Source organism: Harpia harpyja, chromosome 6 (assembly GCF_026419915.1).
Source record: "Harpia harpyja isolate bHarHar1 chromosome 6, bHarHar1 primary haplotype, whole genome shotgun sequence".
Taxonomy (NCBI): Eukaryota; Metazoa; Chordata; class Aves; order Accipitriformes; family Accipitridae; genus Harpia; species Harpia harpyja.
The window spans coordinates 9,744,461-9,769,248 of record NC_068945.1 but is presented as its reverse complement, the minus strand read 5'-3'; the positions used below and the strand labels follow the sequence as shown (position 1 = coordinate 9,769,248).

The following is a 24,788-nucleotide window of genomic DNA, read 5'->3' as shown; positions in this document are numbered from 1 at the left end:
CTGAGTGGTGCAGCTATTTCGGACTCAACAGCTGTGAGAAGGCAAACTCTAGTCTACCTTGACCACATTTCATAATTTCATAGCCAAACCTTTCGGCCGCTGTACAGAAGACGTTCCCTGAACTGGCCTAGACTTCTCCTGCCTTAAGGACTCTGGACACCAGCCATACAACTGGGATTTTTGAAGGGGCTGCAGGAGGCTGGGACCCAAGTGAATTTCCCACCTATACCCTGTAGGAGATATTCAGCCTGCTGCCCATGGGGCATGGCCTCATTTTTGAGATACTTGCTGTGCAGAAAGATATTTAGGCACCTATTCTAAGAGAGATTCTTGGACCAGGAGATAAACAAGGGCTGTTATTGGCTGTAAAGTAAGTGCTTGTTCATTTTATTGACTTTGGGTTAAATCCTGTTCATCCTCCTCAGGCAATTACTCCCCCTGAAACCAGTATGACTGTCGGCACGAATAAAGCAGTTGGGTTTTGGCCCCTTTTAGGAGACAACAATCATAAATCTAGCTGCCAGCACAAATCCAGGTGCTAAAAACAGGGATTTTCCTGCGGGAAAAACCACAGTAAAGATCTGTGGCATAGAACTAGGGAAGTGGATGGGCAGAAAGGAAAAGAAAATTTAACTTCATTTAACTCTAATACTTATTATTAAGGTAGATGTTTAACTGGGCACCAGTAAAACATGTGTGCTCAGCTTTGCCACTGTTTCCCTATCTAACCTTGGTGATGATCCTTGAACACCCCATCACTCTCAAAGCTGTGGTTAAATATAATTGTATGTGGCTTTGAGATCGAGAGACAAGGTACACCAGTGACTGCAAGCTATCATAAGGATATCTAAAAAAATTGGTGATGGTGACAAAATGTTTTGGTGAGAAGCTATGAAAACACGGTAGACTAAGCAACATGACTAGGGAAGAGGTTTTTTTTCACCTCTAGTTTCTTTTCCTTTTTCTTTTTTGAACAATATATCTTAATCTTGCTCTATGGATGTAGCACAAGAGTTATGTGTGCAGAAAGTGTCTGAAATCACTTTGTTTCTAGTTTTCTTTCATACGGTTGGTAATATAAATAACCAAAGAGGATATTGCTTAACGCATAAAACAAAGTGACATCATAATTTATTAAAACAGAAGACACAGTTCATTGCTGTTAAATGCCTAAAGAGCTGGAAATAGAGTAGTTTCTCAGAAGGCATTGCCAATATGTCAAAGGAAAGATTTCCTTGATGCTATCTCAGCATGCGTAAGACCCTCTCAGAGTACTTCAACATTTTGGTTATTCCGCCCTGAACCGCTCTGCAGCATTCAAAGGCAGCTTTGCCGGTGATTTCCCCAACATCTGACATCTTCTTCCCGCTTGCCCCGCTCCTCCCAACGCTTTGCCTCTGTCATTTGCTTGAATTGACTCCTCTATGGGAAGGAAAATTAAAAAATACATAGCCAAATGGTGGGGACGGAGCTGGCTGGCCCATTTATGCTGCTCCTGTTGATGTTGGTGGGGCAGCAGCACAAGCCCACGTGTCCGTATGGCTTCCCCGTGACAGTGCGACCGCGGAGCTGCACACACAGAGGAGGGTTTCGGTGCTCCGCTGGTCCCGATGCAGCTCCTGGCTCGTAGGAAGGCAATGCATCAGGCTGTATGTACTCGGGCCTCAGGCCAGCAAAGCATTTAAGCACCTGCTTACCCCTAAGCTTTTGAGTAATTCCTCTGGCGTGAGCTAAGCACAGGTGTCGCAGCAGCCTCCCACTTCCCACGGTCTTCCCTTGCGAGGACGCGTGCACGGCGGCCCGGCTGAACGCACGGCTGCCGGCATCGCCTCTGGCGCGGGACTGCTCACCACCCACCTCTTCTTGCTCCCTCCTATTCACAGACCTGATATTCGCTGTCTAACTCTGCAGACCCCAGTCCTGCCGGCACCTCCGTGGGCGAGCCCCTGGGGAGCCCACCAGTGTCTGAGAGGCTCTGCCAGCGCTCCCAGTGCTGGATTCAGCTGCAGAATAACTTTAGAGTATTCTAGGAAAAAACCCCACACTTCTGTTGGTGTGCTGTCCCCAAGCAGCAGCGTGAGCCAACATACGGACAAAGTGCAGTGACCACATGTCCACAATGAGACTTCTCTCTCTCTTTTAGGTGACATAAACAATCTTCCTGGTGTGGGTAACTTGCAGCCCTGGAAACTCGCTCAGCAGATGCTCAGCTCCAAGTGCTACCAGTACCTGCCCAGAAGCACCAGTCCTCATCGCTGGTCTGTCTGCCTCCTCATAAAACATGCCTAGCTGTGCTTTTGCAACTTTTGGGAAGAGAGAGGATTCCTTTTGGCTCCCCAGGGTATTAATCTGAATTTTTATTTGTGTTAATTTCATACTTTCCATACACGTAGTCAACTCCCTCCCACTGAAATGCACCTATTTAATCTGATTCAGCCAGTGCATGAAACGTGCCCATTGTGTGCATGGTGCTGCGTGGGTTCACCGAGTTACGCTCTGCATGCCAGTAATGCCCAGGGGAGCCACGGCGTGATGAGCTCCTACCTGCCTGCTCGGTGCGCACACAGACACAGGCACTTGATCGCTCCCGGCTCCCTGGCGAGACAGATTTCCCTCCTGTTCATCAGCTGGCAATGCAGACTTTCTGCGTGCTATTTGCCTGTCCAGCTGCTCCACAAACATGCACACACGTGCATGCTCACACCTATGTAGCTGCGGTGGCACGCATGCCCAGCCGTGTGTGCACAGCCAGCCCCCGTGCAGAGCCGGCGCCTGCACGTTGGCAGTTCGCTACCCCCCTTGAATCCCCCTCTTCTCTGGGCTATATGTGGCATTTCGAAGCTCTGACAATCTGCTCCAAATGTTTTCCATATTTGTTCAGCCTCCTTGATTCAAATACCAGGAACAACTCAGCCAGCACAAAGCGAAGCTTTGGGGGGCAAAAAAACTCACACCCCCATCAGCGCGCGCACACACACACGCACGTGAGAACCTAAAGTTCATCGGCATGGGAAAGGAGGAGGAGAAGAAACCCCAGCACAGCACGTCCCTGAATAACCAGAGCCAGACAGGGAAGGCACCCGAAGGGGAGAAAAGCACCGACTCGAGCAAGACGCAGGAGTCCGCGATGAAGAAGAAGAAGAAGCAGAAGAAAACCAAGGGGGATCCCAAAACTGGCCAGGAGGAGGAATCCCACACTTGTTGTGGCTGCCGTTTCCCGCTGCTGTTTGCTTTGTTGCAGCTGGCATTAGGCATCTCTGTAACAGTGCTGGGCTTCCTTATGGCAGGCATCAGTTCTTCTCTGCTAGTCAGAGACACTCCATATTGGGCTGGGATAATTGTAAGCATAAAGTCTGTTTCTCCATAAAGTGCCTTTGCCAACATTAATGCAAGCTGCATGACGCTCCACTTTAGACTAACCAACTGCATGCACAACACCATGTGAGTTATGCTAACTATAAATATTCCTGGGATTAAATGTCTGGGTATACTTTCCCAAGGAAACTGCTCCTGCAGAATAACACAGTCTTTCGTATTCTTCCCTGAAATACCCAACAGACCTTAAATAAAATGCAGGGTTGCTGTTCACTAGATGTATGTATTAGCTTGTGCTTTGCAATGAACTCCTGCCTGGTGATGCTGAAAAAAAAGTTGATTACTTATGCTGCCTTCCCTCTTTCCCCACCAAACCATAACAATCAGGTTTTAGAAGTGACAGCATAACTCTATAACTCGCAACTTTTACCGGGGCGCGTCGGTAATAGCAAGAGGAGAGAAATGGCTGTCTTTTGAGCTTCCTCGCTGTGCTGCCTTGAAGAACCGCTGCGATTTAACCCCCTTCCTGCCCACTGCTCCCCGACTTCTCCCCCACCGGAGGGAGAGACCGCACGTGGCCGTGGGGAGGGGAATGGCACTGGTGGGTGGGTAACGTGGCAGGGAAAGGGAGCCCGTCCCAGGGCCCACCGGTGGCTCCCGCCAAGTCACGCGTGGTTTCCGAGTGACACGCCAGCCTCGCCGCACGGGCTGGCAGGGACGGGATAAAGGGCAGGGTCCTCCCAGGCATAAATAGGAGACACTGCTGGTGGGGAAGCCCGGTCTGGTCCCCAGGGCCGGCTGCCCTGCAGAGGTGGGGAGGAGGTGCGGGCTCTCGGTGCTGTGCGCGGTGTGGCCCCGCTTGGCCATGTGCTCAGGGACGCGCGGTTTGCCTGTGGAGAGACGGGGTCGGTGATTATGAGCCTGGAATGTGCCATGGATGCAATTTAGTCTACAGGGTTTTTTCCCTAGGCAGCAGGCTTCAGGAAAATATATACTGATGTGTTAGCACTGTTTTGGGTGTTGTTAGACTGTAAGAACTCCCACCAAATAAATTCGTGTTTAGGTACTTAAAGAAAAGATTTCTCGATGTGCTAAACAGCTATGGGAGCATATCCCACAAATGTAATTCCTTGCCAGTTGAAGGATTATCTGAACACCTGAACTGTTTGGGGTTTGCTGTATTAATCCTGCTGGGCGACCCTCCAAAGCATGGAAAGAACAGGACCTGAGTTCCCAAATGAAATGCTCCTCTTACTCACCTCGCCCTTCTTGTTTCTCTTCCAGCCAAAGAGGTATCTAAGAGTTGAGCAATGTTTTGCAGGGCAAGAGCCTGCCCTTGTTCAGGAGGACAACTTCCTCCTGGGGTTTTTGCTGTTACAAGCCAGGGGGGAGTGCGGATGATAAAATAACAGCATGTGACATTTTCACTACTGCTGTTTATTTGGGGATTCTGGAGGTCAGATTATTTCTTCTCCAGACAGCACTTGTAGTATCCCTGGTTTGAAATAGCTTTTTCACTAGAAAAAGTTGACTCACAAAGACTGGGGAAAGAGTGAGCTGGACTGAACTAGCATACAGCTGGGGAGGTGGGAAAAGCCATGGAAACAGCCCCCGGCCCATGTGAACGTCATCAGCATCCAACCAGCATCCGAGACATCCGCATATGCCTGATCTCCCTCAGTGAGGCCTGAAACCCCACCAAAGCCACTGCTTTCTGAAAACAGGGCTCTAACCCCTCTCGGTTTTAGCAGGAGCAGCCGGCAGTGGTGACATTCGGATGTCCGCATGAGGCAAAGCTCAGTCACTTTCAGACTTCCCCCCTGAAAAACAGGCAAAATTTGCCATTTGCATTCCTGAGCTAACCCATGACTCAAAGCAAAACTCAGCTCTCAGCCGTGGTGGTCATGTTTTGCACTCACCAGCCAGCCAGGATAACCCCTGGGGGAACACGTCTCCTGGGACTGTGCTGGCTGTGGCGGTCAGGGCTTCATTTTGCTTCATGTTACAGGGTGCCCCAGCTATCCGGAAGACCAGTGCAGCCTGTGGGCTGCGGGCAGGGACCCGTGGGGAGGGGTTACTGTACCTACGGTTTGAGTCAGACAGTGACGTTCTCCTTGGGGACTCTGGTGCGATGTTGAGCACGTTTGATTCCTCCCTGGCTCGGAATGGCTTTTGGTGCTCCCCTGCTCGCCCTCAGGGTGATGGCAGGGACCTGTGCTGGGGGAATGCGGCCAGGCAGGCTGCTGGGGAGCCACACGGCTGTCCTGCACCCTCAGCCCAAAGCAGAAGGGAAAGAGGGGTCTGACGCCAGCAGAGAGGGTGGGAAAAGGGAAACCGGTGCTAGAAAGGAGAGGTTGAAGTGCTGGTGCAGCCCCAGAGCCTCCCAGCAAGAAAGCGCATATGGAGCGCTGGCTGTGGCCAATGCACCGTGGGAATAATGCAAAGCTTGTATCTGAGGGCAAAATGCAGGACGTACGACATGGTGCTGCATTCACTTTGTTCCTGTGCTGTGATGTCTCCGTGGAGGTATTTGGTGCCCACTGGGACATCGGACAGAGATGGCCAGGAGCTGCTGAGCTGGAGTTACTGGGTGTGTGGGTCACAGGGTGCTGCTGGTGAGCTGTGGCAGTGAGTGTGCTGAGGATCGGCCTCCAGAAAGCTGGGGGAAATTGGTCTGTGAAAGAGGACCCTTGGCTGGGACGTCCTATGTGTGACTGGACGTCCTATGGGCTGGCTCTTGGGCTGCTGTGGGAAGCTGGCTGCATGGAGGGCATGTAGGTAGGGGATGGGTGACCCACATGCTGCTCAAGAGCAAACCTCATGCCAGAAAGTGACTTCCCAAAACTCATTTATTCGCACAGAAATGAGCAACAGAACAGAAAGATGTGGTGTAAAATACCAGAGCATATTTGTTTTAGTAGCATCCCACTCAAGTGCTCTTTTTAAAGGACTTGATTAGTATTCAAAATCAAGAACTTAAAAAATCTATTATCGAGACCTTTTTAGCAACATTAGAGATAATGGGCGAAGCTCATTCCTAGTGTTACTCCTTTGGAATTACACCAGGGCTGGATTTGACCCCACGGCTGTTAATGCAGGATGACAGAAAAATGAAGGAAAATTGCTAATGTGTTAAATAGACCCTGATTGATTGAAAGATTTTTTCTTTCTTCTTTATTAGTGGCAAAATGGTGACACCGTTCCTGGCTGAAAATCGAGTGCTTTAGTGCATTACCATGAATGAAAAGGAACTTATTTAGAGAAGCAGCTGGAGTAAAATGCTACCAAGGAAAACCATGCAAGGCAGTCTGAATTAAACCGGTTCAAAACCTGACCGCCTAGGCTTGTGAGGGTAGTGCAGGCCAGGGATTGGGTTCACCATCCTGTGGAATAAAGGTGGCCAGCAGTCTGCTGACGGGGAGCGGAGGAGGCCCCTGACACCGAAGGGGTCCCCCCCAAGGGGTGCCCAGCACTGGCCCTTCCCTCCTGCGGCTCCTGCAGAAAGCAACAATACAGCTTGCATTGCATCAGAAGCGTTTCACCATGAAACCTGGTTAAAACCTACTGGTTCAAAATGCATTTCTTCTGAAATCCGGGGGCGTTCGTTAGTCAGAAACCAAAGGAAAGGTTTATGGACAGAAACCATGGAGCCTACATGATTTACCACTTCTGCTTCAGCTTCAGCAACCTATTCCCTGTAAAATGCCTCTGCCACATTGCTAGGGACAGGCAATACATGCAATTAGAAAGAGCGAGGGTGGCATTTGTTTCACCTACCTGCAGCCATTTACAGCAAAGGTGTCCAGGTCTGAGGCAGTTGCGTGGCTCCTCTGTGAGACCTGTCCCGAGCACCCAAAACTGCAGGCTGGATCCCCCCGGCAGTCTCTTCCTTCCTGCTGTTTTGAAGGAGCTTGGACAAACTCTTCACAAATTCACCCAGGAGTGCAGGACTTTTTATTCTTTTTTCTGTGTCTTGCCACTGACTTGCTGTGTAGCTTTGGGCAAGTTACTTAACCTTGCCAAGACTTTGTTATTTCCCCTGTAAAGTGGGGTTAATAATGGCTATCTGTCACCCCTTGCTTTGAGATCCTTGGATGAAAAGTGTTGCAGAAGCAGTAGATATTAATGGTATCCTTTTCATTCTTTTTCATTAGCTTGTGGCCTTTTGACACCCAGAAGAAGAAACGATGTATTTCTCCTTGAAATATCTGCTCTTAGATTATTTCCACTGTGATCAAAAGTAGAGAGTATCAGAGTTTTCACAGGCGAGCTCCCTTTCAGCCTCATTTTGCAGACTCAGGCAGTTAAGAAAGTTACAGAAATGCTCATCAGAAATGATTATCCAGGCTGTTTATTATTTCTGTCAGAAAGTTATTTTAAATCCATATATATGTATGGATGTACATAAAATCGGGACTTTTAAAAACATTTTAAAAAAAACCTTTCTCAGGCAGCTCAAGGCAGCAACCGTGGCTCCAGCTGTCATTTATTTTATTGCAAAAAGTGTCTCAAAAGATCTTCCACAGGCCAAACCTCCAGCCCAGGAGCTCTGATGCTCCTCCCTGCTCAGGCCCTTCAGGGCCACATCTCCCCAGGTAAACCCCCAGGCCAGAGGGTCCCGGAGCTTTACCCAAGGGGTAACCATGGCTTGTTGCTTTTTGGCATCAGCGTTCAAGCATTGGCTTCTCTGCCCTGGTGGAGTGAGGCTTATGTGGGGCTTTGTGGTGCAAAAGGCAGCCAGACTTTCAACTGAAAAAGCAATTTAAAAATTCTTCATTTACCTGGAGTCAGTAATGTTTATGTCTCTTTGTTTATACTTTTTTTAAAGAACCTTTAAAAAATTTAAGCCAAAACCTTCACCAAAGGAAACAAATTCTTTGCTTTGCACATCTCACAGACAAGGATAGGTGAGAAAAATGAAGTTCCCACGACGGCTGGAAAACCCAGCTGTGAGGGACAGTTTGCAGATGAGGGGCGCGAGAGAGTGCATTGCGTGGCAGCATCAGAGAACGGTACAAGACAACCTGGGCTGGCAGAGGAGTTTGGCTGGCTTTCATGCTTCAAAGACCTTTCGATGCTTAGTACAACATGGGTAGCAAACAGCCAGGACTATCCGCAGACGCTGCGTATCCCTATCAGATGCTGATAATCGAGATGTTTGTTTAATTGATGTACTTCCGCGTGACAGTCTGACTCAGATGGTGGGTCCTGCCACTGACTCAGCATGTGCTTGTGGGCTGGTAAACCTCAGTGCCAAAATCAATCGTGCTGCCTGTAACAGGCAGTGCTGACCCAGCCTCCGCCTCTTTAGGTTGTCCGGGTTTGTGTCATTTTGGGGCTGGAAGGGCAGGAAGGTGGTGTGACGAGCTCCCTGCACCCAGCACCCTCTCTGGCTTGTACAGCTCTCGGCAAAGTTGCTCCAGCATCCCCAGTTCCCAAGGAAGCAGCAAGGCCCCTAAAGTTAAGCTGAACTTTTGAAATGGTAGGAGGTGGCAGCAGGGAGAGGCCAGGGGTTAGGATTTTCATCCTGAAAATGGGTACAGCGATGGTGATGTGTATAACTGTTAAGGAGAAGCTTTGAGAACGTTGTGAGATAGATGCTGAAAGGATGAAGCATTGTATATAGGCGTCTGGGGAAAAAAGGATAGTACCATGCTATAAAGTGATATAAATTAGAAATTGGGGTTAAACGTGTCCTAACGATTAGCTGGGGTTGGTTAGACGGATGCTCCTCTGGACCAGAAGGGATTTGCTGTACATGTAGCCGTTCCTATAATGTAGATAGTTTCGCTGGCTCAGTGTAACAAAGCGATTCAAGGGCCATGTTGTCTCTGACAATTTCCCCACAGATGAGGCTCTGTAGATGTTTCCACCTAAAAGCCTTTCTGCAGAGGGTGTCTCACATGATAAAGTGAGGCAAACCTGTATGGGTAAACCCCTGTCAGCCTCCTTGCCTTTCTCTTTCCAGATCCTCCCACCTGCTGCATGTAACGTTTTTCCACAAGGCCGGACGCTCTGGCTGCACGGTGGTGGCCCTGCCAAACATCAGACAACCACTTTATGCATGAGGCAACCTTTTTATCTTCCTAGAGAGGGTCAATAATTGGGAAGCATCCCCAGCTAGAGCGAGAGGCAACCGATCCCATTCCATATTGATATGGGGGATGATTGACTATTTAAAAACCCCTGAAACGTGTTCTCTTTTAAAGCCTGAAAGGAGAGAGACACTTTCTTGTTAGCCCTGGCCCCTTGCTGGGTTTTTTTGTTGTTGCTTTTGACACCTTTTCCTGCAGCAATTGTGAACGTGGCTTTCAGTCAGGCTTTACCTCCTATACAGCCTTGCTGGGTTTTTAACTTTTACTTGTTATTAGGGAAACCGATTTCAATTTTTAATAAAAGGTGACACTGAAAAACTGGTGCCATCAAAGCAGCTAATGGAAATTATAGTCATGCAGGCATCCATTTTTTATACAAGCTAGCTTCAATTAGCCATGGGCAAACATCAAAAGGTTTGAGGGAGGATTGCCTTCAAGAAGACCCTCCAAGTTTAGGTATTTAATTGAACCTTCTCCAAAGTATGTGAAAGTCTGGATGGTAGGCAATGAGGTACGCTGCATGAAATAGGCTCTGGTGAGGTTTCCCGTGCTTGTTTATAGCCATATATGTATCTAGGACCAGAACGGTTTTCCTCAGAACCCTCTGCCATTAAATCTCATCGTTTTCTAAGAGTAACTATGCATTGATGCCTGATTAACTGAAATCCATACTTTTATTTTGATCAAGTATAGAGTGGAAAATTTTGATGGGAAAAAACGTCGAAATGTCACCTTTCAGAATGGTTTGAGAAGGTAGCTGCACACCAGAGGTCTGTGTGATACCTGGTCAAGTGCTGATCTAATCCTGGACACCTCTGTGGTTTAGCCCCCTGGTCTAGCTACAGCCTCAAGGGGAAAGAGGGAGGAAATCAGAGTTTCTGGCTAGATTATGTTTGTGCAAAAAGCCTAGGTAAGATTTGTAGAGGGATATTGTTCAAACAGGTTTCCTCAGCCTAGATAACCTTTTGACTATATAGAGATGATGGCTTTCCATAGCTTCATAATCATGGACACATCTCAAACCGCAAATCATGTTCATGTAGCGCTCTTAGCCATGCTACACTTCTCACGTTGCAAATCACTGCTGGCTCTAGGAACTTTGAATTATTTTTTTTTTTGTTCCCTCAAGCGTTTGATCACCCAGCACCGTATTTCTGACTTAACAGCCATAATGGACTGCTGCTGCAGCTCCTGGCTTTGTAAGCGATGGTAGCCTTTGCAGCACTTTGCCATGGGAATTAAATCTTACCACAGCACAAGTGACCATTTTCACTGCTGAGCAACTGACCTAAACAGCAAAGATCATTACGGAAAAATATGATTTCATTTGATTATGAATGTTCTTGCAGGGTTTTGATGACTTTACAGAATTTAAAAGAAAGTTGTGCATCTGCCACAGTGTGTAATTTCATAGCTTGAAGGGACTATAGTAAAGACATCATTATTTTATTCTGTAGGTGGGGCAGGGATGGTCAGTTATTATAGGTTTTATGGCAGTTAAAAGAATGATTTCCTAGATGATGATGGCCTTTGCCTGCAACCACAATATACATGTTTATCTTTATTATTACAGCTATTATTTCTGGAAGTAATTTATATGCAACTAGACTGTCCTTAAATCTAACAAGAAATCTGTAAGGGGAAAAAACCATCAAGGTACAATACATCTGAGTGGCAGACTGGCTTCTTTTACATGTGGTAGTGAGACCCAGGCTGACCTGAGGGTGATGAAAGCTGGCAGTGAAAATTGCCTGTAGCACCCACTTTCACTGCAGTTTCCTCAAACCTCATAAAGCAAATGAACATCAGTGTTGCTGTCTGCAACAGCCTGTACAGATGTCTGGCATCAGACATGATCCTGGTTCATAACGGCAAAGCCAACAGGAACGTATTCTTTCTTGTATCAATGTTTGTGTCCAGTAAGAATGTTAAGTTTGGCTTCTCCAAAGGTGTGGACAGGAGCTAAGCCTTGCCATATCTAATAAGGCAGGTGAGCCATCAAGCCAAATATCACCTCTGAGGGTAAGCCAGAGACTTCAGAGATAGCTACAAGAGATAATTTCTTTATCCTTGTCCCTACAAACAGAAAGATCCGTAGTGTCTTGAAGTCAGCAACTATAAAATAACTTGTCCATAATGGAAATTTTTTCCTAATTCTGTTAATAGCGGTTTTCTCCCTGAAGTTCGAGAGTTTACATTCTTATTAGAAAGGGCATAGTCCACCTGTGGATCTCAGCAATGCTGTGTAGCATTACGCTGCGTATATTTGAGAGGTATTGTCCTCCAGTGTGTTTTCTTTCTGCCCGTAAAGGTTGTTGCAGGCGGTTCTTGTTAACAAGCCCCCATATAAAGAGCAGATGAGTCTTTGTGAGTGTTTGCAGCATTTGTCTTGTGATGTGGTGTAGACCCAAGATGCTCCTTTGAACCAGGTTTCTGCCTCCTTCCTTCATTTCTTGGTGGCTGTTTTCAACTATCCTGCTTTACCAGCCTCATGTGCCAGGGTTTCCAAGATGCTCTGGGTAAGAAGCACTTTGCTGGAGTTGCTTTGTTCTATAACAACACTTGAGCTAAAGTTGTAGCAGTAACAAAAGAAAAACCAGTTTCACCAATATACAAGGGAGAGATGCAGACAGATTAGAGCAATCTGTGGTTTTGAAATCTGTCAAAATAAAGCAAACCACATTAATATGTCAGTGTGCGAAGAGAATGAATGCAAACCACAGCGGAAATTTGTGCCCTACGTATTCGTATTTCTCCCGATTATGTGCATTACATAACCACCTTCATCACTACCATGTGGTGTCCTCGTGCCACTCGTACACCTCGTGCTTAGTCCTTGCAGGACCAGAAGCGAATGAGCCACAGGGAGGTGAGGACGGGGAAAGCAGCTCCTTTGCCCTGAGCCTCGTGGTCCTCACTGGGTGGCAATGTCTGTGGGCTTTGTCCAAACACCCTTCTGCATTGTCACCTGTGTTTGTTCCTGTTGGAGATGATGAGCCTGTTTTTCTCACCCGTGACACTTTTAAGAAGTGTAATAAGTTTAGTGGGAGGGACAGGGTTGGATGGTGCAGAAGGATGCTGGCACCATGGTGGGCAGGGCATCAGCCCACTGTGCTTCAGTGGCAGCTGGAGCTCTTCAGCAGGGCGAGATCGGCTAAAGTAAAGCTGATGGTGAGGGATTTGGGGTACATAAAGCTTGAGATCGATCTTCTTTACTGCTTGAGTTCTGGTTTTAAGATGATCAAGATACGTAAAGGCATGCTCCTTGCAAGTGCCGAATGTCCATTGCGGTATGGTTGCAGTCTCACTGTTGAACTATCTATTTTGCAGCAGTGTGTGAGGCTCCGGGCTGTGAGAAACACCCAGTTGTGCTAGCCAGTGTGCGCATACAGGGAGAGTCGGTTTGCCAAAGTCCTGAAGAGCCAAGGACTGCCCGCTAGATCTCCATGGGTGCAGGGGTTCTCCCAGGCAATTCAGCTGGGACCCACTCCTAAATGTGGTTGGAATCAGGTCCTGTTTCCTGCTGAAATCTATAGGATCTTAATTCAGTTCTCATGACAACAGGCTCTAGCAACTAGCAGGGGTGGGGGCAACCCGGAAAATGCCTACTCCTATTTTGATTGTGGTTTAAAAAACCCTAATTCTGAAGTCACTTTTCAGCCCTGAGATGTTCCTGCCCAATGGAAGGAACATCTACTGCTTCCCACTAAAAAGAAACAGTATTGAAACTTTTCTACAGCATACACTTTTAAGTTTTTCAGCCAGCCCTAGTAAACAGCTGTTTGCCCTGGATTGTGAACTAAGGGATTTCAAAGGGTATGCCTTAACCAAAATTAAATCTGTACCTTCCTAAATACCTCTGTATCACATTCGGATCTCTTTCTATACAGTACTTTTCTAAATTTAAATTCTTTCCTTGGATAACCTTTCATGTCACTATCTATTCAGTAAAGGGTGTGTTAGTCCGTCCGGAAAATTTTGAAATAGGATCTTGAAATAAACTTGAGTTGAAATTTACTCAGCATAGAGATGCATATTTCTAGATTTCCAGATAACAGTTACAAGACCTGATCTAATTAACTGCTATTCTGCAGCTCTTAGAGAATCTATTTTATTTGTATAACAAATGCATATTGATTGGTGGCAAGCAAGTGCTAAAGCAAGTTCAATTGCATTTTATGTTGTGTGCGTAGTCAATAAGGCATAGGAAATGTATGCTTCACACTGGGATAGTGCAGTGGCTACTGAAGCACTAGGATGCAGGATTACCTAATGCTACTTAGCAATCACCATCAACAGCATCCATAACGTGCCTGCTGTAATGCAGCTGTCTTAGTCACTTATCAGGTCCTAACAAATATTTACCAGAGGATTTTTATAGTTATTCTATTACACTTCACAGGTATAATTCAAAACTGATCTATTAATAATGTATAAAATAGAAGCATAAAGCTGTTTTCTGCATAAATGTTCCACACTTCGGTTTGTTCCAATGAGTGAATTTACCTTTAAAGAACCCAAATGTAAAACTTATATGGGTCATAATTCTCAGCAACGTTATTTTTTACCGTCACTTACAAAAATACACATCTCTGGTTAAAAAAAAAAAAGTTAGTATATTGTTATAAAAGAAATACTTAAGCCTTCTGAAATATCCTGGCCAAGACTTGCTGGAATCCTGACCCAGTGTAATCTTTTATAAATACCTCTCTACAAATGTGCCTCTTCAAGTATCCCTGAGTATATTATTTAAATCCCAGAGGAACTTTAGAAAGCGCGTGCAGGAATGGAAATCCTTTTAAACGATAGTCTTTTGTATGGGAAGCTTTCTGAAGAGGGAGGTCTGATCCTGCCGCATTGAAATCCAGCAGGGTTTTTGCAGGAGTTGCACGAGGCACTTGATGGTAAATTCCACCATTGGAATCTGACTCTGCCCTCGGAAATGAAGGCAGCTGTGTTGGCTTTCTGTGGGAAAATGAGAGCGGGAATGGGAGAGCGGGCACAGTCCCATGATGTCTCACGGGAGTAACCTGGAGGCAAAGCTGGCCCTCGGTTCATGCAAGTATAAATGCCCACTAGTGTAGCTGAAGCAAAGCAAATTTGATTTATTTCTCATAACAAGATCCTTCAGCACCAGGTCCTGAAAAAACTTAGGTCTAGCTTTGACATGGGCAGCCCCTTTGATTTCACATGAATTTGAGGATGTAATGTTAAGCGAGTGTATTTAAGCATTATTTTTTTAGCTCTCGCTGCAGGTTCTTTCCTTCAGCCACTACTGCCACTGGGGGAGTTTATCATTTGGATATTACTAGAGATATGATCTCCTTAAGATTTAAGTTTTATGGGCATGTTAATTGAATTAAAAGATTAATATACAGTGCAAGGGACCAAGGACATAGGCGATTAATCCTGAGAAATAAAACATGCTTGAGTCACATAGAAGCACTATAGGGCAAAAAAAAGCCCAGCACTGAAGGACCTTTGACAAGAAAGGTTGTTTTTTTCCCCCGACAACCCTGTCAGCTATGGCTGTCAACAATAAAAAGAAGAAAACAAATAAATTGGAAGCCATGTGTAAGTCATAGGACCAGAATATAAATACACATGACACGGAAAGGAGTAAATAATACTGAAGCTTTCTTTAGAAATGTTCTCAGGCAATACTTCCTATTCATGTCCTACTGAGATGACATGAAATAAAACTTTATGGGAAAAAGTGTTATTAATCACACAGGTTCTTGAGGGACATGACTATCTGTGTGTTGAGAGGCACTCCTCCTTTACGGGGCTGCTGTCTACTGCCTTACACCAACAATGCAGATACAAAGAAAAGTTTGGTATTTTATGCATCACGTCGTAAAAAAAAATCTGTTTAACCGTTGCTGTCTAAAAGGACAGTTATGCGTTTTTCACTGCAGGTCAAGCAGTCCCCTGTGGAACTGGAAATCTGGATGTGAACAGCACTGCCAGAGCATGCAGTGAGCGGGGGGCACAGGGCTGTGAAGGAGCCCCACGCTCCTGCAGGCAGCTCCATGGCGTCGTCCTACCCCCGAGCAAAGGCAACTGGCACCTGGGTCTGGCCCGAGAGGGCAAATCCCACTGCTCTGGGAAAGCAGAAAGCCTCAAATTAATGAGAAGTCTTCAAAAGGCCCAAAGTAAAATGAAGGGGGGAAAAATGCAGATTCTCGCTGTAGTCACTGAGAATTTAATAGCTACCATTTATAATCAAGATGCTCCTAGCAAGGAGGCCAAGGCTCACTCCCGGCCCTGTGTGAAGACAAGCCTCAGCATTTTTGAAAGCATGCTGGCTGAGCTCGGCTAAGGTCCCCACTAAGGCTCATCACACCTGGACCTTTTTTAAAGGTGTGATACGAAGTGGCATTTAAAAACGCGTGCATGCCAGTGACCCACCTATTTTTCCAAGGCAACCCAAACACACATAGATTTCTCCAAGCGTAGCTCCAGCCGCCAACAATGCCCTCTCCCTCTGCGGGCGCAGTCAGGACTCCTCTCGTTCCCTGATCCAGCCCCGGCAGCCCCGAGTGAAGGTGTCCGCTCTAGGAGAGGTTGAAAGTCTCTGCTATAAACTGTGCTGCTTCTTATCCAGTGACAGCTATGGTTACTGATTTACAACCTGCACTGGTGACATAAAAACCCTGTCAGCACCCAGTGGTACATAGGATGGTGCTCTTTGGGCGTGCAAGCCCAACTTCATAAGCCTTCTGCTCCTTTTTGATAGTTAGTTACATGGACGAAAATTCAAAACACATCCTAGAGGCTATTGCTGGGCTGTGTCTTTGTAGATCTGATTCAAAAAGTCCCTCTGAGTAAGTTTTTTGTGCCTCAGTATCTGTAAAGTGAAGGTTAAAGCTCTTTCCTCCTCACAAGTGCATCCAAACATATGAGGCTCTTACACGCATGGCTGTAGCCCCTACTCAAATGACTTCACTTACACACTGCTGCTTGAGTTATGGTCCTGCTAACAGAGAAGGTGTTTTGGCTTGAAAAAAATGTATTTTTGTGGTTCTTTTTTTAACTCTGACACATTCTACATCTCTTCCCTTGCAGGTCTGTGTGGTGTCCTTAGTGGGATTTGTTATGCTTTGTATTTTGTACCAACCTGATGAGAAGACGTGTGTGCAGTTCACAGTAAAGGTACCTTGACTTTTCTTTAATTTCTTTTTCTTCTCATGTTGTTAAATATAATCAAAAAAGTTGATACTGGGGGTATTTTTAAGACCACATGGAAAGAAGTGAAAATGTGCCTGAAATGCAAGAATGTTTTTCTGGTATCTTCCATGCAGCTAAGGAAGAAACTGTAGCCTATAAAGGGGAAACGCTAATAACAAATATTTCAAATAAGAACAAGATACTGTTTTATTTGCCATGTTTTAAGAATATCAAAGAGATTCATATCAACAAAGCTGGAATAATTTGGGAAGTGTTCAGTGAAAGATTGAGGGTTCCTGATTAAGTAGAGATATTAATAGAGAGCTGGGTAAGAAGTAGGGTGGCATAAAATGGGACCACTTAAATCAAGTTTTAATTTTTAATGCAATCTAAGAAGCATCTCGGCATCTTCCCAGCAGTTTTGCTCCTCACCATGAAATAAGAAACTGCATGGGCACAGGCAAATTAAAAAGTGTGGCTGGAAATCTCTACCTGCCCACCTCCATGGCTGGGGAGAGAGAGGCTGTACCTGAGCACTGGTAGCTGTGTCCCAGCGCACGGTGCCTTGTGTTAGGGTCAGGCATTAGTGAACATGGGAAAGCGTTAGCAAACCATAGAGGCAAGCATTCTTCCATGAAGCAAATTCCCATCGGAGCATTGCAAGAGAGGTGCAGAAACCGTGCGCCATGCCCCGCCTCGGTCCCCAAAACTGTGCTTTGTTGACACTGCTAAGCGACTAGAAAAGAGAGGCTGAGAACCCTTGTTCCAGATGGGGCATTTTTAACACCATTTTTCTGGGCTGTTTTTCCTTATTGTAATTTTCAGGGCTCTTAATATTTTGCAGACGCATAATAACCAAGAAAAATACCGACGCAAGCAACACAAAATAACAGTGATTATTAACTGAGAAAGGCAGAAGGAAATCAAATGCAAGGAGCAGCTTTCTGAAACCTGGCATTCATCCTCCCTTAGAAATTAGACCCCGGTGTGTCTTTTGTGCCTCTCTCAAGCTTCTCCCGTAGTTAGATAAAGAAAGGGAGAAGAACAATTGTTTCTGCCCTTTGACTGCCTTTACATTCTTACCCTGTCACCTTTACACCCGCGAGTAAGCGTTACAGCTGCCCAGGGAACTGCTGGGCTGGGCGGGAGCTGCCACACCAGGCTTTTTATTGCTTGCCCTGCAGCATTAAATTGAACTTGGCATGCAAGCAGGAAGGGAGTCATCCCTCGTGGTGGGAACGGCATGTGGGGCTGGGCAGCTCAGATGTCTCTGCCACCCTTAGCAACACCACCCACCCTGGCAGTGAGGAACGTGACCCATCGTTCCCGCAAGAAAATAAATGCTTTTAAAATGCTCCCCAGGAGATGTAAAATGGGTTATTCCTCATCACCTGGCAGCGTTAGGGCCAAAGTCTCCCTTGAAAGGCTTCTGGTTCAGTCAATGGCCGAGGGACTGTTGCCTACCCAAAGCACCCTCCTCCCCAGAATCCACCTTTGCGACGTTTCCTATTGCAGCATGCCACAAAACTCAATCATTCCCAGGCTGTTCACCTCTCCTGTCCTACATCCCCACCAAGAGCTGTTATCCCACAGCGCCTCCCTCCTCCCTGCCTCTCCTGGCGAACGGCTTCTGGCTGCAGGGCACGTACCTATTTTAAATAAAGTAGGAGTTAAGAGTCTCCTCCAGGCCTTTGATCACACAGGACTCATCTAAATCTCCAGTATCACTTCCCAGATCTTCAAATAACAGTTAGACTCTGTCTCTGAAGAAAAAAAAAAAGAACATTAGCTACTCGGCGACAAGGCTGAGGATGCAAAATTACAATCATGAGACAAAGCCAAGCAACTTGGGTGGTTCTCTCCTCTTTGGGGACCTGATGCTTCATCCAGCGCCATGCCTGGGTTCAGCCCTATCTGCCCCGACTGTCGTCCTGAGGACTTGCTCCCCAGCCGAGTCCCTGCCCTCACGCTGGTGGCTGGTGCCCACCAAGGCTGCACGTGGCTGCCGAGCATCATCCTACAAGAAAACCTTGGCCAGGCTTCCCTGGAGTAGAGTAAGCCCCCCAGGACCCCTTGCATAGCCCAAGGGTCCCTCTGGGAGGAGGACCACACACAGAGGCCTGGGGGATCTTAGTCATCCCCCGAGGTGACCCTATGACCACTGTGAGTGACTCCCTCAGGGTGGGAAATGGGAGGAGACCTGTGCAGTCCTCTCCGCCTTCCTCCCCCTCGACAGCTGCTTCTTTCATTTCACACTTGCCTGAGCCCTGGATCCTGTTAAAGAAGGAGGTGTTAGAACTGCTTTCAGCAGAAGTCCCTTCCTGAGACTACTGCGGGTATCCGCTGCACCCCGTGCATCCGTGAGAAAGGGAGACCACCTCCCAAAGGGAGGGCGGCTTTGCCCTTCGGGGGGACAGCGGCGAGTGCCAGGCTGAATTTCTGCCCCTGCCCCATCTCTGTGTCTGCAGGCAGCGTGCTCTGCAGCACGGCAAAGCAGCATGCCCCGCTGTTATGTGTGTATTTAAAAGGGGAGATCCTCTTCCCTTGGCAAAAAAACCCAAAACCGACCACATAGGAAAATCTTGAGGAGTCCCATGGACTTCCTGAGCTATTTGCTAATATTTGACAGATTGCTCACTGTGGTCCTCATCACAGCATCTCCCACGGTAGCATGACACCCTCTACTCCTGCCCACCCAGCCCCAGCAGCCCACACCATGACACACACCACGGTTCCTGTTCCCTGCATGGGCTTGCGCCCGAGCCGCCACCACCTTCAGAAGGGGTCCCCTGGATCCACGTCTGCAAACCCTTCTGGTTTCACCTCTGATAACTATGAGAAGCCTTTTCCACGAGGAACTCAATCCATCTTAGGTTATTTATTTTCTTTTTGGCACAGAGCAAAACTATTGCCAGTAAATATTGCTAAAATGTTTCCTCCTCATATGAGGAACCCAAAGGAGGATGAGCTGCCATGCTCTGACCTCATCATATGCTGTCTCTCCCCGCTTCCCTTTTCTCCTTCTATTTAAACAGCAATCACAGTGTCTACCTCTCTGAGGCTGTTAAAAAACAGTTTTCCAGTGGCAAGCTCTGGTTCCTGGGCAGAGCTCACTATGGGGTTGTATTTGCCATGTTGAAGTTGCCTTCAGGTCTGGCATGTGATTAATCTGCTGATGGGATCTCAGCACTCACTGTCTTGTGCTCCCTCACAGGCAGTATTTGCATTTGCCTCACCTTTGATATTTGAAAATGTGTTCATTTTCAGCAGCTCGCAGAGAGATTCCTCTGCAAACATCTTGTGAGAATAATAAGCTATCTGGAAATTGCCCTATGTCCCCATGCATCTCTGTTTGCCTCTGAGGACTGCTGTAAGAGCTGCCTGTGTATTCAGATTCTGAGATTTCCTTCCCTTTAGGTACAGAACAGGCAAATTCTTGCTTACTGTACCTGGAATGTAGCTTAGGCTGTGGATTTCATGCTATTTTGTCCTGACTTTGGATAGAAGTTGGCAGCTAAATAAAATACTTGCCAAGGGAGAATCAGGCACATCATGTAGTCTTGGCTTAATATCTCATTTATTAGGGAGGCCTGATTCTGTCTTCTGCTGGTCTGAATCCAGGGAATTCCAGCCAGTCCACTAGGATTTCTACATCACAGAACAACTTTCATCACTCAGAGAAGAGGAATTGTCATCAATGTTTGTCCATTTTCCATTTTCCCCATCAAACACATTTGCACTATCTTTTAAAGTAACGCCATCAGCTTATGAATTACCACATCTTTGTTTGGAGGGGGTCCATCAGTCAGTAGCGCTCCATTTTCCGTGCGCTTTTTATGAGGAGGTGTCCCCATTTTCCAACTTCACCTTTCCCATGGACCTTTACCTTGAAAGCTGCAGGGATAAAGTAATTGCATTTAATAAGAGCCACCCTCATTCTGAAGCTGCCCTTGGTTTAAGGCTGCAGGGGAAGTCATTAAATTTAATAGTAGCCAAGTCTTGGAAATGAAGATCTTGCTGTAAGAATTCGGTGGTGCGGGGGGGAGAAAATATATATAGTGCTTTAAGATCTGCAACAAGCCCAAATATTTTTTTTTCAAGTTGGCAACTAAATAGGAAGATTGATTCACGCTGTAGATATAAGACAAATACACCAGGAGCGTGAATTTTATCAAGACGTACATACTTGGAGTTTCAAGGTCATAAAAAATGCTTTTATATTGCTAGTTTGCTTGCGTTATTGAGGTTAAGAGACAGAAAGAGAGAAGCTGCTGTTTAAAATAACAGATTCCCAACCATGCCATGTGTCTGACAGATAAGACGCCAAGAAAAATAAATGTTTTTGCAGTGCTGAACAGAACCAAAAATGCTATTTTGGCTAAACACAGAATATGATTTTAATATACATTCACACATATTTTGTATGCAGCACAGCAACTGCCAGTTCCAGCTATGAAAAGCAAGGGAAGCCCATATGCTCTGGTATCCAAAGGTCTCAGGTGCAACCTGGAGTGACAAAGGCTCTGAGTTGCTGCCGCTTTCTGTGCATTTGTGCGGGTGGACTCTGCATAGCTGCCCTTGATAAAAGCCACCCTATTTTAAAGCTGCCACTGGTGTAAGGAATAGTGGGGTGACAAGCAGACCCTTGTCCTAATGCCATGGCACTGGGAAATGAAAGTAGCTCGCTGCTCTTTCACACCTTTGAAAGGCTTTTCCATGTTTATGGGGCAAGTTTTGGAAGGAGATTGAGCACAGCATGCACTTTCTTGTGGAGATTTGCATTCCTGCTCCACAGTAGGACCTGGGAAGCAAGCACGCTGGCTGCATTTGCAGGCCCACAAGTGGGAGATCAGCCACCTCACTGACTGATTTGCAAGTATAAATCAAATTTGTTTGGGCATGCAAACCAAGAGCTGGGAATAACACATGCACAAAGTTTCAAAAACACCTACTTCTCAGTGCAGCCTGGGATAAGATGTCAGCCCAAGCCTCAGTCTGCTCAGCTCTGCTTCAAGGCAGCTGCACTAATTTATCTCAGCTGATTACTAGGAGTCTAGCCAATGCAGGTACAATGGTAGAGGAAGACGCTCCCTCCATCTCTATAAAGCTTCTGGCTGTATAGAGACAGATTTCTTGGTGCTCTCATCAGGTCTCAAAATTGCAAGGTAATACTCATATAAAATATGCAAGGCTAGAATCTTGCGATGACCTGCTGACCTTTGCATCACCAGGAGGTTATAGCTGCCTTGCAATTTTTGAAGCATACAGTGTCCAGAGAGTACATCGAATGCATGCATTTTCTGTGAAGTACATGTGCATGCATTCGTTCTGTGTTCCTCATTCTCTGTGTAACTGGAAAAAGAGTGGTTTTTTTCTTTTTTTCTTTTTTTTTTTGCTTTCTTTCAGCTGATGTATTTTCTCCTGAGTGCCCTGGGTCTGGTTGCCTGTGTTTTGGCAGTGGCTTTTGCTGCACACCATTATTTGCAGATGACAAAATTTACCTGCGATACCATCCTCGAGTCCTGCCAGTGCAAACTGGACACTGCAGACCCCCTTGGTAGGACCTTCGTCTACCAGGACGCAGGTGACTGTGGCAGCCTCACCAGCATGCTTAACCTGTACTTACTTCTGCAGATGGTTCTCAATCTGATCGCAGCCCTGGTGTGTCTGTCGGCATGCTTCGTGATGTGGAAACACAGATACCAGGTCTTTTACGTGGGCGTTCGGTTCTACCCTTTAACTGCTACTGAAGGCCAGCAACAGAAAGTATAGGGTCTGGGCTGGCGGGGGGCTGTAGCCAGGGAATGGAAAATGTCAGCATACTGCCACCATAGACACCACGGATGGATGAGTGTTTATAAGCTTTTTGACAAGGGAAAAACATTCGCACAGTTTTAATGAATATATTTTTCAATTATTTTAAGAGCATTTTATATGACTGCTCTTGCAAAAGGTCTCTTGTGAGATTATATAGAGGTCACAAAGTCCTAAAGATGCAGCTGTACAATACTCACCAAAGAGGATCTTTAAGAGCCATAGACAAAATGAGAGCTTAGAAAATCATTGGGAACTCATCTGCAGGGCTACAGCCGCTAAGAAATAGGGTGCATTTCCCTCGCTGGTAGATATCTGTTCTTGCCTTCGGAGAAGCTATACCAATTTCTACCAGATAAAGATCTGGTCCAAACTGCTTAATTATAATCATGCTGATCATGCTTAGGGAATATATTGTCTCTCGGATGCTCTGGATATAATCCATGCTAACCTGATGGGGATTCTCCATATGGAAAAGTAATTAGGAAGGTCAAGACCTCTTCAAATACAGGTCGAGACCAACAGCAAAGTGAATATCTTGACAACTGCCATATAAAATAGACATAAGAATTTTCAGAGTGACTAATGATATAGGTTACCTAATCCAATTACTAATAAACAACAATATGAGAGGGTTGACTGATGGTGATTTGGTGGGCCCTGCTTGAGACCCCAGGCAGATTTCTGAAGTATGAACACTCGGCACTTTGTAAGAAAAGATCAGTTTAAGAAACCTCGAGCTACTCTCCTAAAGTGGACGACCCTAAATCACTAGTCACGTTGAAAACTATGTTGACATTGCTGTAATTGCAGGCTCCCAAACCCGGCGTCTAGCCAGTTCCACCAATTATACTCCAAGCACAAAAGGCCAAATGCATTTTTGGTGTAACTGCTCTGAAGACAATCAGCCTTACACACCAGCAGTGGAGTTGGGCCAACAGCCCTGAAAGATATATCCCCGCAACAATGAATGTTTTTAAAATGGGGTGGAGGGAGGGAAGCAAGAAGAGACTGCCAGTCTCCCAAAGACATCATTTATTATGATGAGGGCAAAAGCATAATGATTTCTTAATAAGCAGCATAGAATAACAAAACGCATTCAAACAGTGCTTTTTCACCCTGAAAGTGTGGCTCTAGAAGTGCTTAAAGTCTTATTAGCCTTATACCGAGACAAGTGGGTTGGTTTGTCCCTCGAGCTGTCATTTCCACTTGCACAGCATGGACTTCTAAATGTAGGAGCAATTCTGAATCGGCAGCATTTTGCACTGCCTGCCAATATATATCTGTGTAAGGGCAAGGCAGTTGGTGCTCACACCCTGCCATGACTAGGGATTTCCCGATCCCGGCCGGAGCAAGGGTGTTTCTGAGGTGGGGTGGAGCAATCACATGCCAGAAAAACTGTGCCATAATCATTAGCAAGGAGGAAGAAAATAAAATTTCTATAAGGCTTCAAAGAAACAAAAACTTTCTGTTTCTGCAGCAAAAATAGCCACCAGGAAGTCTGGCAAAAAGCTAGTTGTCTTAAGTAGCTCTAATCCTACCCCAAAACTGTCTTCCATATGGTGATCACACATCACCCCAGGGCTAGACCAGCATACCTCCAGGGTCAGAAGATCACAGCGTAGTTAAGCCTCCTGTGGTCCACCTAGAGCGCTGCTTGGTGTACACGCTCAAGTTTTTGTCATGGAAAGTGCTTCTAGAGTAGACAGCGTCACCAAGGTGCTCTCTGCCAAGCTGCAAAGTGAGGAGCTTCAGAAAATGAAGGTTTTTGAGACCAGCTTCCAAATGGCCTTTTTTATGCACCTACAAATAACAGTCACTAGTAAGCGTGGCTGCGGGGCACATTTGCAAGGATGCCCGTTCCGCTTGCCTACACGTCGCCACCCATCCAAAGTCCTAAGCCCGGCTCCCAGGCATGCTCGGAGCAAGCTGAGACAGCAGCGGAGTGTGTGGGCAGGTTGGCGATGTAAGACCCGGCTGCCGGCATCGGCGGTGCCATCCGTGCGGTGGCGGGGACCAGCCCGGGTCCCCCGACTCCAGCGGGGCATGCTGCAAGCAGTGCTGGCGGACCTGTGCCAGCCTCCCATATGAGATGGGTCCATAGGGGTGCCTCTCACTTGCTGCTTGTACTTAGATATTGGTTTGTCCCCCATCCCTCGCACGACTCCCGCTGTGCTCTCTGTGGAAGCGTAGGGTGGAGGGTATACCTTCCGCCCACCTACACGACCCTTGCGGCGCCTGCTCCTCCCTACGGCCAAAACTGTGGGCTCTCGTCTCCGCAAAGAAGATAACAAGAAGCGGGAAAGGGATCAAGGGGAGGCTGAAGGACAGCTCAGCTTTGGGGCTTCCTCCCACCCTCGCCACCAGGCGCTGCGCCCCGACAGCTGGCAAAAC

The 24,788-nt window shown here is 46.6% G+C and overlaps 1 protein-coding gene across 1 annotated transcript; it reads left to right on the top strand.

Moving 5' to 3' along the window:
- Positions 1-2,843: 2,843 nt before the first annotated feature.
- On the top strand, positions 2,844-23,896 carry SSPN (sarcospan). Its single transcript, XM_052790275.1, has 3 exons — positions 2,844-3,340; positions 16,479-16,565; positions 21,987-23,896. Exons 1-3 carry the CDS (start codon positions 3,008-3,010, stop codon positions 22,350-22,352), a joined length of 786 nt encoding a protein of 261 aa, XP_052646235.1. The 5' UTR covers positions 2,844-3,007; the 3' UTR covers positions 22,353-23,896.
- Positions 23,897-24,788: the final 892 nt, after the last annotated feature.

Coding starts and splice junctions, on each gene's coding strand:
- SSPN (XM_052790275.1), top strand. CDS start 3,008: ATGGGAAAGGAGGAGGAGAAGAAACCCCAGCACAGCACGTCCCTGAAT. Junction 3,341..16,478: donor CATATTGGGCTGGGATAATT/GTAAGCATAAAG, acceptor CTTCCCTTGCAG/GTCTGTGTGGTGTCCTTAGT. Junction 16,566..21,986: donor GTGTGCAGTTCACAGTAAAG/GTACCTTGACTT, acceptor GCTTTCTTTCAG/CTGATGTATTTTCTCCTGAG.